Below are 12,459 nucleotides of genomic sequence, written 5' to 3' on the forward strand. Positions count from 1 at the left end.
TGGATACCGGCCCTTATTCAAGTCCCTTTGAGATGTTTAATGGATACCGGCCCTTATTAAAGTCCCTTTGAGATGTTTAATGGATACCGGCCCTTATTCTAGTCCCTTTTAGATGTTTAATGGATACCGGCCCTTATTCAAGTCCTTTTGAGATGTTTAATGGATACCGGCTCTTATTCAAGTCCCTTTGAGATGTTTAATGGATACCGGCCCTTATTCAAGTCCCTTTGAGATGTTTAATGGGTACCGGCCCTTATTCAAGTCCCTTTGAGATGTTTAATGGGTACCGGCCCTTATTCAAGTCCCTTTGAGATGTTTTATGGATACCGGCCCTTATTCAAGTCCATTTGAGATGTTTAATGGATACCGACCCTTATTCTAGTCCCTTTGAGATGTTTAATGGGTACCGGCCCTTATTCAAGTCCCTTTGAGATGTTTAATGGATACCGGCCCTTATTCTAGTCCCTTTTAGATGTTTAATGGATACCGGCCCTTATTCAAGTCCCTTTGAGATGTTTAATGGATACCGGCCCTTATTCAAGTCCCTTTGAGATGTTTAATGGATATCGCCTTTTATTCTAGTCTGTTTGAGATGTTTTGTGGATATTTCCTCTTATTCTAGTCCCTTTGAGTTGTTTTATGGGTACCAGTCCTGCAGATTCACAAAATGTTAAAAGATGCTGATCTAGAGACACAGCAAAGCGCGATAATTGGTAATAAAAATCAAAGGGCCGATTGTTCAAAACTTAAAGTTAACAACATTGTTAACGATAACGTTATTATTTTAAAAATATTAAATGCTCTTGAATTTATTTGTGACCAGAAACATTTCTAACCAAACTTGCCGAAATTCCTACAAAGGTTCCATTTCTTTTTTAAATGGACGATTTACTCCTTGGGTTTGATTTCTTTAGAACATTATCAATGCGGCTTATGCGTGAAATATTATCATTTGGATTATATGTGGACTATGCAATTATCAGCTAGTAACTGGTGCATAACAAAACGTCCCATTCATGGCCTATTTTATAAGCCATTATGTTCTTAATTGGTACATCATGTGAACAATACCATATGATATATGCCATATGATTTTAACATGACATGACTTAAAGGTACAGTTGAATACTAATAGTTATGTGAAAAGCAACAGAAACAAGTAACAACAAGATTAAACATAAACCCGTTTAATGCCACTGGGCAAACGCCAAAGACATGGAACATAAAACAAAAATTTACAAACAAGAAACATTGAAGAACAGCACAACACTTTTTTTCCCATTTTTAATGCATTTTCCGACAGTTATTTTACCAAAGGGAGAGTATTGTGCATCGTCTCTTATAGCAATTTTCTAAACAATACTAATGGAAGTCCAAACAAATGGATATAATCTCAGACTCAAAATACATTTCAATGGCAATACAAAGCTTTTTCGGTGATTGATCATAAAGCGTTTAACATACATAAAATGGGACACACATTTGTCCTGCACTAATGATTATTGATTAATGTATACAAAGCGTATTTTTGGGGCCAGTCGTGGGTATCCGGAGATGATGCCACCACATTGAGGCAATTAATTTAAAATAGCCTTTTAAATCTGTGAAAATTGAATACCGCTTTGTCCACGCAGCAAAACAATAAGCACGAACAACGACACCATTATTAATATAGTAGTAGAAGTAGTAGTAGTAGTAGCGGCGGCGGCGGCGGCGGCGGCGGCGGCGGCGGCGGCGGTAGTAGTAGTAGTAGTAGTAGTAGTAGTAGTAGTAGTAGTAGTAGTAGTAGTAGTAGTAGTTGTAGTAGTAGTAGTAGTAGTAGAAGTAGTAGTAGTAGTAGTAGTAGTAGTAGTAGTAGTAGTAGTAGTAGTAGTAGTAGTAGTAGTAGTAGTAGTAGTAGTAGTAGTAGTAGTAGTAGTAGTAGTAGTAGAAGTAGTAGTAGTAGTAGTAGTAGTAGTAGTAGAAGTAGCAGTAGCAGTAGCAGTAGCAGTAGCAGTAGCAGTAGCAGTAGCAGTAGTAGTAGTAGTAGTAGTAGTAGTAGTAGTATGGTAGTAGTAGTGGTGGTGGTGGTGGTGGTGGTGGTGGTGGCGGCGGCGGCGGCAGCAGCAGCAGCAGCAGCAGCAGCAGCAGCTGCATAAGCAGTAGCAGTAGCAGTAGCAGTAGCAGTAGCAGAAGTAGTAGTAGTAGTAGTAGTAGTAGTAGTAGTAGTAGTAGTAGTAGTAGTAGTAGTAGTAGTAGTAGTAGTAGTAGTAGTAGTAGTAGTAGTAGTAGTAGTAGTAGTAGTAGTAGTAGTAGTAGTAGTAGTAGTAGTAGTAGTAGTAGTGCATTTTACAAAGTAAGATTGACATGAACGAGAGCACGAGGAATGTGATTTATGCGAGTATCAGCGAGTTCTCAAATATAAGATTAGAGCGTCTTTCACATTCAACTGCAACTTGCACCCATGCTTTGTAGCCATGCGTTGCATGGACTGTTCTTCATACTTTCCGTGTTTAAACTGTTCGCTCCCATTCAGTTTATATGGTATAATTGAAACATATCAATGATTATGATTGTCCCTTTAGCTCATATTTGGATGCTGACGGATAAGATAATAACTTGATAGATATAAAAGCTATCGTCACCACAATATACTACAGTTGGATTGGGATATATTGAACTGAAGGTATGACAATTTTAGTGAATTTAGATTTTGTCATGTTTATTCAAAAAAAAAATTATATATCATGTTACTCGTTTATGTAATACTGATTTAAATTGTTATTTTCCTTTTCAAATTAATAAATTTATTGCCTCGAACTCTTAATCGTTTTACTTTTAAATCATTGTTGACTTTGGCGTTGCAGTAATTCTTAAAGTATTCGTCAATAAATGGCATCGTCAATATATGGGGTTGAATAATTATCCAATCAAGCCCTTGTACAGTTTGCATTCATTTTGAAATATAGTGTTTACAGCTGCATCACGAATTATGACAAGATATAATGATATGTATTTAATGAAACAAATTTACAGAACACTGATAGAACTATGTACAAATGTATCTTATACTATTACTTCAAACAATGGGAAATGTACATACTACACTGTCATAAATTTGAATCAATTTGTATATCACTCTGTTGTGGAAACGCTTCATCATTGTTGACGATAAAAAACAAAACATATTTTAAAATACGAAAAATATATTTACTTATTCTAATTATTTATTATTACATTTAATTATACGTGATTACTATACTATGTATACAATTAAGTTAGGTTGAAACTGTTTGCGTTCTAAATACCTACCAAGTACACGTTTGTGTGTAAACAAGATCAGCAACCTCTCAATTTACAATCATAAAGTTATGTGGCTGAATAATGATATGATCAATTAATCTGTCTTGATTTGTTTTCTGTACATTATGGTCTGGGCCGTCGGCCTCGTATCACAAATAAATTGAGTACAATCAGTTTAAACAGATAACAACCGTCTAATATTTAAACAAAGCCATGATATATCAGAATAGCTTGAGCGTCTTTACTCGACTTCGTTATCAGTGAATAAATATTGTTATCATATGTCAAGATACTGATACTGTACCGGTATGGTCTCCAGTCAACTTAAAGTTTCAGTCATATTTTCGAATAAAGTCGTATGTACAGATATTCAAATATGCAAAGAACCTTGCCTCATTTTAAAATCTAAAAATGTTACAAACAAAACAACTGTAAAAAAATGTGGCTAGTATGCATTTTGAGATTACGTGCTACCTTTCTCATATTGTTGATTCGTCCCGTACATATAAACACTATACTCGTTGCTCGAATCTCATTTTGTTGGAAAGAGCTTTTAACATCACCTTTACTTTGTAAAAAATAACTAGACAGTCTATAATATGAAATATTTATATATCTGGCAATTTTTAAATTAATCATCATTGGATTGGTTAATAATATATATCAGCTAAATATTGAACAATCAATCAAACTTTGACTAAACGAAAGACAAATTTATACAAATGGCTGCAGACATTTGTTGTATTATAAGAGCTAAATCTATATCATTAAGCATGTGTACGAATTGATTTGTTGTCTTCCTTTTTACTATCCTTTTTAAGACATCGTATGTTGTGTTATCTTGCCTGCATGGTTGTCACCACAGTGGTCATTTAATACCAACCTTTAAAACAGAATACATACGCCTTGCTAATATGCGAGTCTTTATAACTGCCTGCCCGGTTTCGATTGTCGTGATTGCCCCAATTTATAATATCCCTTAAAAACACCACATGTTTTGGAAAGCTAAAATATATTTTTAGTACTCTAAGACTGCCTGTCATATGGCAGTTGTGGTGATAGCATTGTTCATCTTAATCTTTTAAATGATCTGCAGTGACGATTTAATCCAAGATAGTTTGTATAAAAACATCTTATTAGGCGGACTTGCAGATCTATTATTATAATCAATCGTTTATTTCAGATAATGCGAGCGTTTATTGTTGCCTGTCTGGTTGTCGCCGCGGTGGCTGCACCCTTCGACTCTGCCCTTAACGGGGAATGGGAAGCATTCAAGGGGGTATACAACAAGAAGTTTATCTCCGCTGAGGAGGAGGGACTAAGGTAAGATCATGAAAGCTTATGTCCCATGGCTAGTAATATTCTGCATTTGCATCTTCGTGATTGACTTCGTTACCTTAAATAAGTTCGAAATGTTGATGAGGCCGCGGGCGATAACCTTAATTATTATATCTTTAAGGTGACCCATTTGATTTCCTTAACAATGCATGGAATGAAATATTTTGATTCGTCACTTAAAGACGAATTAAAAAAAATAATATTTCATGACGGGTATAAGTTTCCTTTTTTTCTCCCTTGAACATTAAATATGTCCTTGTACGGTTGAATTCATATACAACATGTTTTAATATGGACGCCGTATTATTTCCGAGGTCATATATGTCGGATAATGGCCGGTGTATTTCGATCGATATCTCCGCTGAGTAAGAGAAACACAGGTTGTTTATTCCAGGACAACAAAACTTTATGGTAGGACACTAAGTCGTACGTGCTGCAAGATCGTTAGAAGTCATGCCTTTGTATAAGATTAAAACGGATCATAAGTGCACTAATGTTTTAGACAAAACAAAAACAAGTCAAGCAAACTAAAACCAATACAACAAAAATCAACAGTTTACAGATTTGAACCCTTTAAAAATTAGCATGTCAAAGCATGCCCATTTTGATATTTGTAGTTTACATCAGTATGCTATCTGACATGAGCAATAACGCTTGTAAATATATGAAGCGTAATCGTTAAAGATAACTCCGCTTTATAGAGTAAAACCTGTCTGGTTTCGAATGAATATTAAATAATGTTAAGCTAATCTAAACTACAAAATGAAATTTTATTGAAAAACACAACATCATATACTTTGTATTTGTTCTTCGATGACATCCTTTGCTACATACAGTCAGTCTGACTGTGATGAACATACGTTCTTAACCATAACATAACTTAATTTGATAATTAATCTGATACTTTTTGTCGTCTTCTGATCCACGCATATTTGATATCATCATCTCATATTCATAGACGCATGGTCTGGGAGGACAACCTTGACTACGTCCAGTCCCACAACTTGGAAGCTGACCGTGGTATGCACACATTCTGGCTCGGTATGAACGAGTACGCTGATATGGTAAGACTGGCAATATATTTTAAAAGCTTCACTAAACCATAATACAAAGGCCTAATATTCTTGCAAAAACACACCAATGGCCAAGGATTATGACGTTCAGCTTTAGTGATTTTGATTCTGCATGTCAATAGCAAATTATGATACGACTAAGAGGTTTCATTAACCGAGAATATAATGTAAAAAGCAAAAAAAAAAAAAATACATAAATCCGTAAATAGAAAATCACCATCTAGCGTTAAACAAGTCCATTTTCAATAGCTTTTTTACCTTTTGTAATGTGCTATGTTTTTGTGCATTGAAGAGTTCAAGGCTATAAAGAATGAAATTGACATAGCCTCTAGCTTCTCATCAACTACTTTAAATAGTACTTTTTACTTCAATTGCATGTGCTATATTTTTAGCATGGTTCCCACACCTACAACTTTAAATAGTTTTTTTTTTAATCTCATTTCATGTACTATATTATAAGGCATTAGAGAGTTGAAGGCAATAATTAATGGATTTAACACCTCATCTAGCTTCTAACCACTTTAAATAATTTTAACCACATGTCATGTGCCATATGTTAGGGTATGTAAGAGTTGAAGGCCATTATGAATGGATTCAACACCACCTCTAGTTTCTAACCACTTTTTGAACCTCATGTCATGTACTATATTTTAAAGCATTGAAGAGTTCGATACTATTATGAATGGATTCAACGCCTTCTCTAGCTTCTAACCACTTTAAATAGTCTTTTAAACCCTATGTCATGTGCTAAATTTTAGGGTATTGAAGAGTTCAAAGCCCTTATGAATGGATTCAACACCTCCTCTAGCGTCTCAAAGTGCGGTAAATATATGGCACCCAACAATATTGAAATATCTGATCTCCCGGATATGGTTGATTGGAGGAAGGACGGCTATGTCACACCTATCAAGAACCAGGTACTGGGAACATTTGGTATTGTTAATTAACGAAGTACATTTTGTATAAATGCTGATTTATTACATTGTGTATTACTTATTTACGAAGTGAACTTGTTTTTGATTAATAAATACGTGTACATGCCAGATACACTTTAATTGATGAAGTAAGGCTGATGATGTTAAACCTGAATATACTTTAAGAATAGTGTAGGCCTCATTGTGTTAATCCACGGAGCGCCCATGAATTTGCCAACTTTGATCCTTGTCTGATAAAGACAGTTTGAGAACGCGTGTTTGTGCTATTGTATGAGCCATTTTACATTTGATAAACCGCACTTATCCAATCTATATGCTAGATAGATACATGTACTTGCTAATTTAATTTAACTTGTCTGATCAAGTCAGTTTGAGATATGAATTACTTCATCACGCCTTCTGGTGTTATTGTATGAGCTGTTTTACATTTTATAAACCACATTTATCCAAATATCTGCTTAATATTGTAGTTTAAGTTGAGGATTAAAAAGTATCGAAGAGAAATTCGAATAAGGCACTATTTAACATTAAAATATACATTTATGTAGTTGTTATCCATTGCAACATTGTCTGTCTATTGATATTTTATATCGTGTAATACAAAACCAATTTTAAATTATTCGAATTCAGGGACAGTGCGGCTCTTGCTGGTCTTTCTCAGCAACAGGAAGTCTGGAGGGTCAGCATTTCCGGAAGACACAAAACCTTGTCTCCCTTTCAGAAAAGAACCTCATGGACTGCTCTGCGGCTTACGGTTTGAGATAACTTCTACTGTAATGTCATTTTGTTTCACAAGGTTGCTTTTCCGCGCCTTTTTGGATTCTTATTGTATAACGACTTCAACAAGAAGATTTACTACGTTCTAAGGCAGCAATCTGGTCGACGCAGAACGCATAGAAAAAATTAAACAATCATAAAATAATCGTTGTTATTATATACGAGTGCACCAATAACATTGACATCATTTGAACAACTATTGTCCTGCGTTGCTCACACTGCTCGATGAATCTTCAAATCGTCCCTTCAATTTTATTGAGGAGATTTTTCTTTAAAAAGTTCGTATTTTAAATCCAAATGTATATCTAAAAAAACAATACTAGTATTATGAACAAAAATATGAAAATATGCATACAACTACTGCATGTAAGAAATTATTATTTATTAATAGTTGTTTTGTTTACAAATCATTAAATAAAAAAAAAACGTGTTAGTACTTGTGCCAAAGAATTAGGAGTATTAAAACAAAGATACCAAAAGTTGGAACCTTCATCTTTTTCTCAAAAATCGCCTTTGAAGAAAACAATTTGCATTAGCTCGGACAACACAATAACATAATTACAGCTTTCATGTTGCGTGATTGATTGATTGACATGTTCACGTGATATTATCAAAGTATTTTTAAGAGGTCAAAATATCAACCACTTTATGAAAGCCTTGGCGGCTTTGAGGCTGAGGCGTCGGTTTTCTATATTTCCCAGGCTTTACCGGCGTGGTTTTGCATCCCAGTAAAACCATAATACTTTTTTATTCTGTTTTCTTGTCCTCATTCCTAATGCCACTGAGCTGAAATGATAAAATGTTTTCAGACGCATTACCGGCCAAACCAATTGTTGGTCCAAACACATGAGCGATTACCATTCAGGTCAAACTGATACCAATATAATAAGACCAATTCTGTTTCAAGGTAACCACGGCTGCCAAGGAGGTTTGATGGACCAGGCTTTCGCGTACGTCATCAGTAACAAAGGAATCGACACAGAGATGTCCTACCCGTATGAACCAAAGGTACGTGTTTTGCGAAAACGTTCAAGAAAAAATCAGTTCAAGGAACCTGTTTTAGAACATGAAAAAAACGGTTACTGAACTAACCGTTTTCTAACCTAAGTGCCTGAATTATATAAGTCCAGCTTGGATACAATATTTTTAGCTATTCTCGAATAAAGAATTAGCAAAAATAAACCATTTTTTATTGAATATTTTTAATTTTATTTACCCAAACATGTGCTTTTCCAAAAAAACAACAGAAAAAAAACACTGTTAAAACGGTAAATCTGTGGAATTGCAGTTTTTAAATTGGCTTAATAGTTTAATCCCCCAGTAGACTCGTGTATGAGTGTCCCATTGGCCGTTTCTAGGCGTTAGTCGTCCCATCATTTTTGGTAAAGCTATATTGATGCGTGTGGTCTGTTTGTGTGTATGTGTGTGTGTGTGTGTGTACGTCGGCCATGTAACTTTATTTGTATAGTTAATTAGTTTTACTTTTGACAAACTACGGCTCAGGACATATGGATTTCTTGAAATACTCGTATGAGGCCTGAATAATTTTGTATTAACTTATTTGGAAGGAACTAATTATTCGGTCTTGCCACTTTACTATAACCTTTGTATGTAAATGAAAATATATCGATAAAGTTTGGTGTTAAAAAACTTCTTTTCTCATTGATGCATCTTTTTTGACATGACTTTCTGTCACCTGAGTCAAAATCCTAAGAATGAATATCAGGATATTCATCTTGATAGCGATATATTTCGTAAAATATTTACATATGTATCTACATTAAAATCGCTTTACAACGTCTTTGTGTATTTCAATATAATGCTACGATTGGATTGGCGCGACATCATTTTACCAATGATATACGACGTTACAAAATTATCTTTTCTCTTATTAAAACGGAAGTTGTAAGAAACATTAGAACAAATACTCAATTCAAGAAGTCGGGGTTACTGCCTTTTCAATTTTAATGATTTTTCTAATTGAATTTTCTCGCATGCCTTACTGCGTTTTAACAGCAAAAAGTCAAGAAAAAATGCGATCAACCCTTTAAAGCCAACAATGAAACACATACCCTTTTCAATGGCATAATGGAAAGTTACATTAGCTTGCAGAACAAACGACAGTGAAACAGGTGTTAATTCAGAATCAAACATTTTTATGGGAACACAACCTCATCAATAGGCAGACCATTCATTTATCAAAATGTTTTCCGTTATAAATAAATTACAGCCTTGGGAGAGTCATTGAAACTGGCATTAACTAGAAGTTTAACCTCAACCTAAAGCTTGTCCCCAACTATTCCTATGCTACCTTTTCATCGATCAGAATGGTCCATGCAAATTCGAGCAGTCAAACGTTGGAGCCACTGAGGTTAGCTGCATGGATATTGAACATGAGAGTGAGTCGAACCTTCAGAAAGCCGTTGCTATGGAGGGACCAATCTCTGTTGCTATTGATGCCGGACATAGGTCATTCCAGCTGTACAAGTATGTGGACGGTTTTAATATGCAGTTTTCATTTAACATTTATATTGAGCTTATTTTGTTAAAACGAATAATCTCAATTACAGGATCAGTAATTTAAGCACACAATTATTAACATTGCACAATTGCACAACGAGTAAATTTAATTGCAAAATGAGGAATACGAATCAAACAAGGACAAACTTTAATAATACAATGAGCAATTTCAATCACGCAATGAGCAAATTCGATAACACAATGAACAAATTCAATAACACAATGAGCAAATTCAATAACACAATGAACAAATTCAATAACACAATGAGCAATTTCAATATCACAATGAGCAAATTCAATAACATAATCAGCATATTCAAAACACAATGGGCAAATTCAAAACACAATGGGCAAATTCAATAACACAATAAGCAAATTCTATAACACAATGAGCAAATTCAATAACACAATGAGCAAATTCGATAACACTTTAAGTAAATTCAATAATATAATGAGAAATTTTATAAACACAATGAGTAAAGTTCAATAACAATTAAAAATAAGAAGGAATTAGCAAATTAAATAACACAATGAGAAAATTTAATTTAGCAATGAGTTATTCCAATCACCAATGAGCAATTCAATTACACAATAGGCAATTTCTAAAACAAGTTGTCTGTTAAAGCTTTACACAGATTATGGTTGTATATAATAAGCATTTCAGATTAAAAAAAGACTGAATTTACCTTATCTTACATCATCTTATCATTTGTAAGAAGAATGATACGGATGTTAGTTATTCGATGATATTTTCAGGCGTGGAGTTTACAAGGAACCAGAATGCAGCTCCGTCCGTCTTGATCATGGCGTGCTGGCTGTAGGATATGGCACTGATGGTAGTTCCGACTATTGGCTTGTTAAGAACAGGTGAGATCAAATAATTGAAAACAGAGTGGACATACCCCGTGGTTTATGACGTCACATTTGCTTTGTTTTCTTATTACGCCCATATCTTATTATGTAAATATCTACTGTCTTTGGAAATATTTATTGGAAAACATGTTGTAATGTGGCTCATGGCAAGAAGGAGAGAGGTTGGCCATTGTTCCCCTCAAAATTGCTTTTCGCAATAACAAAATTGTTTCTGCTTTTCGTAATAACAAACCACAAATATTACATATTTATTTAATTGTATAAGCCTCGTGTGTAGTCTATGCCATATGAATATAATATGCAGTCAGAGACTTCCGTTTTTAAGTTACATGGTAAATACATATATATATATATATATATATACATTTTTTGGACCAGTAACACAATTTGCTTTTCGCTATAACAAACACTAATTTATACATTCTGAGCATTTGCTCACGTCTTTTAATGAAACTATAAAATGCTCAACATATCTCTCAGCAACCGAAGATAGGACACATTGTTTACACTTAGTCTGTGCTATGTATTGTTAAAATTGATATGAACATAACAAACTTATAGCGATAATCCTAACTGAATCTAAATGTTTTTTGCTTCCTGCAGTAACCAAATGTGAAGTCACAAACCACGTGATATGTCAAAACTGTATAATAGGGTACCATAAAGATTTTATGTCGACTTAAAGCTAACACCACACTGACTTGATACGAATTAATAAATAGGGAATAATTAGATAATATATATATGTACTAGTACATTAAAACATTATATTTAAATGTGCTTTTAATGATTACGGGGTAAAGGTGCTAATATATATACGTTTATATATCCAGTACATTTTTGGCTCTTGTCATGTGTTTTTAACAGGGTTTATATTTGAGACTTCGAAATTATGGCGTATCACAATAGTTCTCATTATATTTCTAATCCCAACTATGGTGAAAACTAATGGAATCAGACCGAAAATTGATTGAATATGTTCTATAATGTATAAATGCCAATTGTAATGCTTTGGTGTATGTGTATGATCATTATTTTACAATACGTCTGTTAATTTCTTTACAGCTGGGGAGAATCTTGGGGAAACATGGGCTATGTCGAAATGGCAAGAAACAACAAGAACATGTGCGGAATCGCAACACAAGCCTCGTTCCCGACGGTGTAGATATGATGTTATTTTGTCTCATCATATTTATGACATCATATGCAATGGGAGTGTTATATATAATTTGGTTTACAAAAGAATTTGAATTTATGCTTGATCCAAATATCTGTGATAAAATGTAAATAAATTGTAAAGTATGTTTTTCTTGTTTGTTGCAAATTAAGGTTACTTGATTGGAGAGTATGTAAATGTTGAGAAATTATTCACAATGTGTGTGCAAATTAGTCTTCAAATTACTCTTAATAAAGCTCCATCAAAACATTTGGAAAACGAGCTGCAGCAAAACATATACTATAACAGTCGAATCCCGTTGGCTCGTACTCCCGGGGACCGGCGAACATTCCTAGAGCCTCGGAAAACTCGAACCAATGGGGAATGCCTACCTTCAGTCATTGAAAATCAGTTTTCTAAATCCAGTTCGAGCCAAAGAGAAAAATTGAGCTTAGCGAGTTCGAGCTAACGGTGTTCGGTGTATCTGTGATTAGTGTACGACACA

At 34.3% G+C, this 12,459-nt stretch overlaps 1 protein-coding gene across 1 annotated transcript; it reads left to right on the top strand.

Annotated features, from left to right (window-relative positions):
* The first annotated feature begins 2,617 nt into the window (after positions 1-2,617).
* LOC128221852 (procathepsin L-like) lies at positions 2,618-12,102 on the top strand. The gene is made up of 9 exons (XM_052930474.1): positions 2,618-2,665; positions 4,466-4,605; positions 5,579-5,684; positions 6,452-6,610; positions 7,259-7,382; positions 8,313-8,413; positions 9,732-9,892; positions 10,682-10,792; positions 11,864-12,102. Exons 2-9 carry the CDS (start codon positions 4,469-4,471, stop codon positions 11,961-11,963), a joined length of 999 nt encoding a protein of 332 aa, XP_052786434.1. The 5' UTR covers positions 2,618-2,665; positions 4,466-4,468; the 3' UTR covers positions 11,964-12,102.
* The last annotated feature ends 357 nt before the right edge of the window (positions 12,103-12,459 follow it).

Source organism: Mya arenaria, chromosome 16 (assembly GCF_026914265.1).
Source record: "Mya arenaria isolate MELC-2E11 chromosome 16, ASM2691426v1".
Lineage (NCBI taxonomy): Eukaryota > Metazoa > Mollusca > Bivalvia > Myida > Myidae > Mya > Mya arenaria.

Excerpts from the sequence above, each read along its gene's own strand:
- LOC128221852 (XM_052930474.1), top strand. The coding sequence starts at position 4,469 with ATGCGAGCGTTTATTGTTGCCTGTCTGGTTGTCGCCGCGGTGGCTGCA. Across the intron at positions 7,383-8,312 it reads GGACTGCTCTGCGGCTTACG|GTAACCACGGCTGCCAAGGA; the intron begins GTTTGAGATAAC and ends TTCTGTTTCAAG. Across the intron at positions 9,893-10,681 it reads AGGTCATTCCAGCTGTACAA|GCGTGGAGTTTACAAGGAAC; the intron begins GTATGTGGACGG and ends TGATATTTTCAG.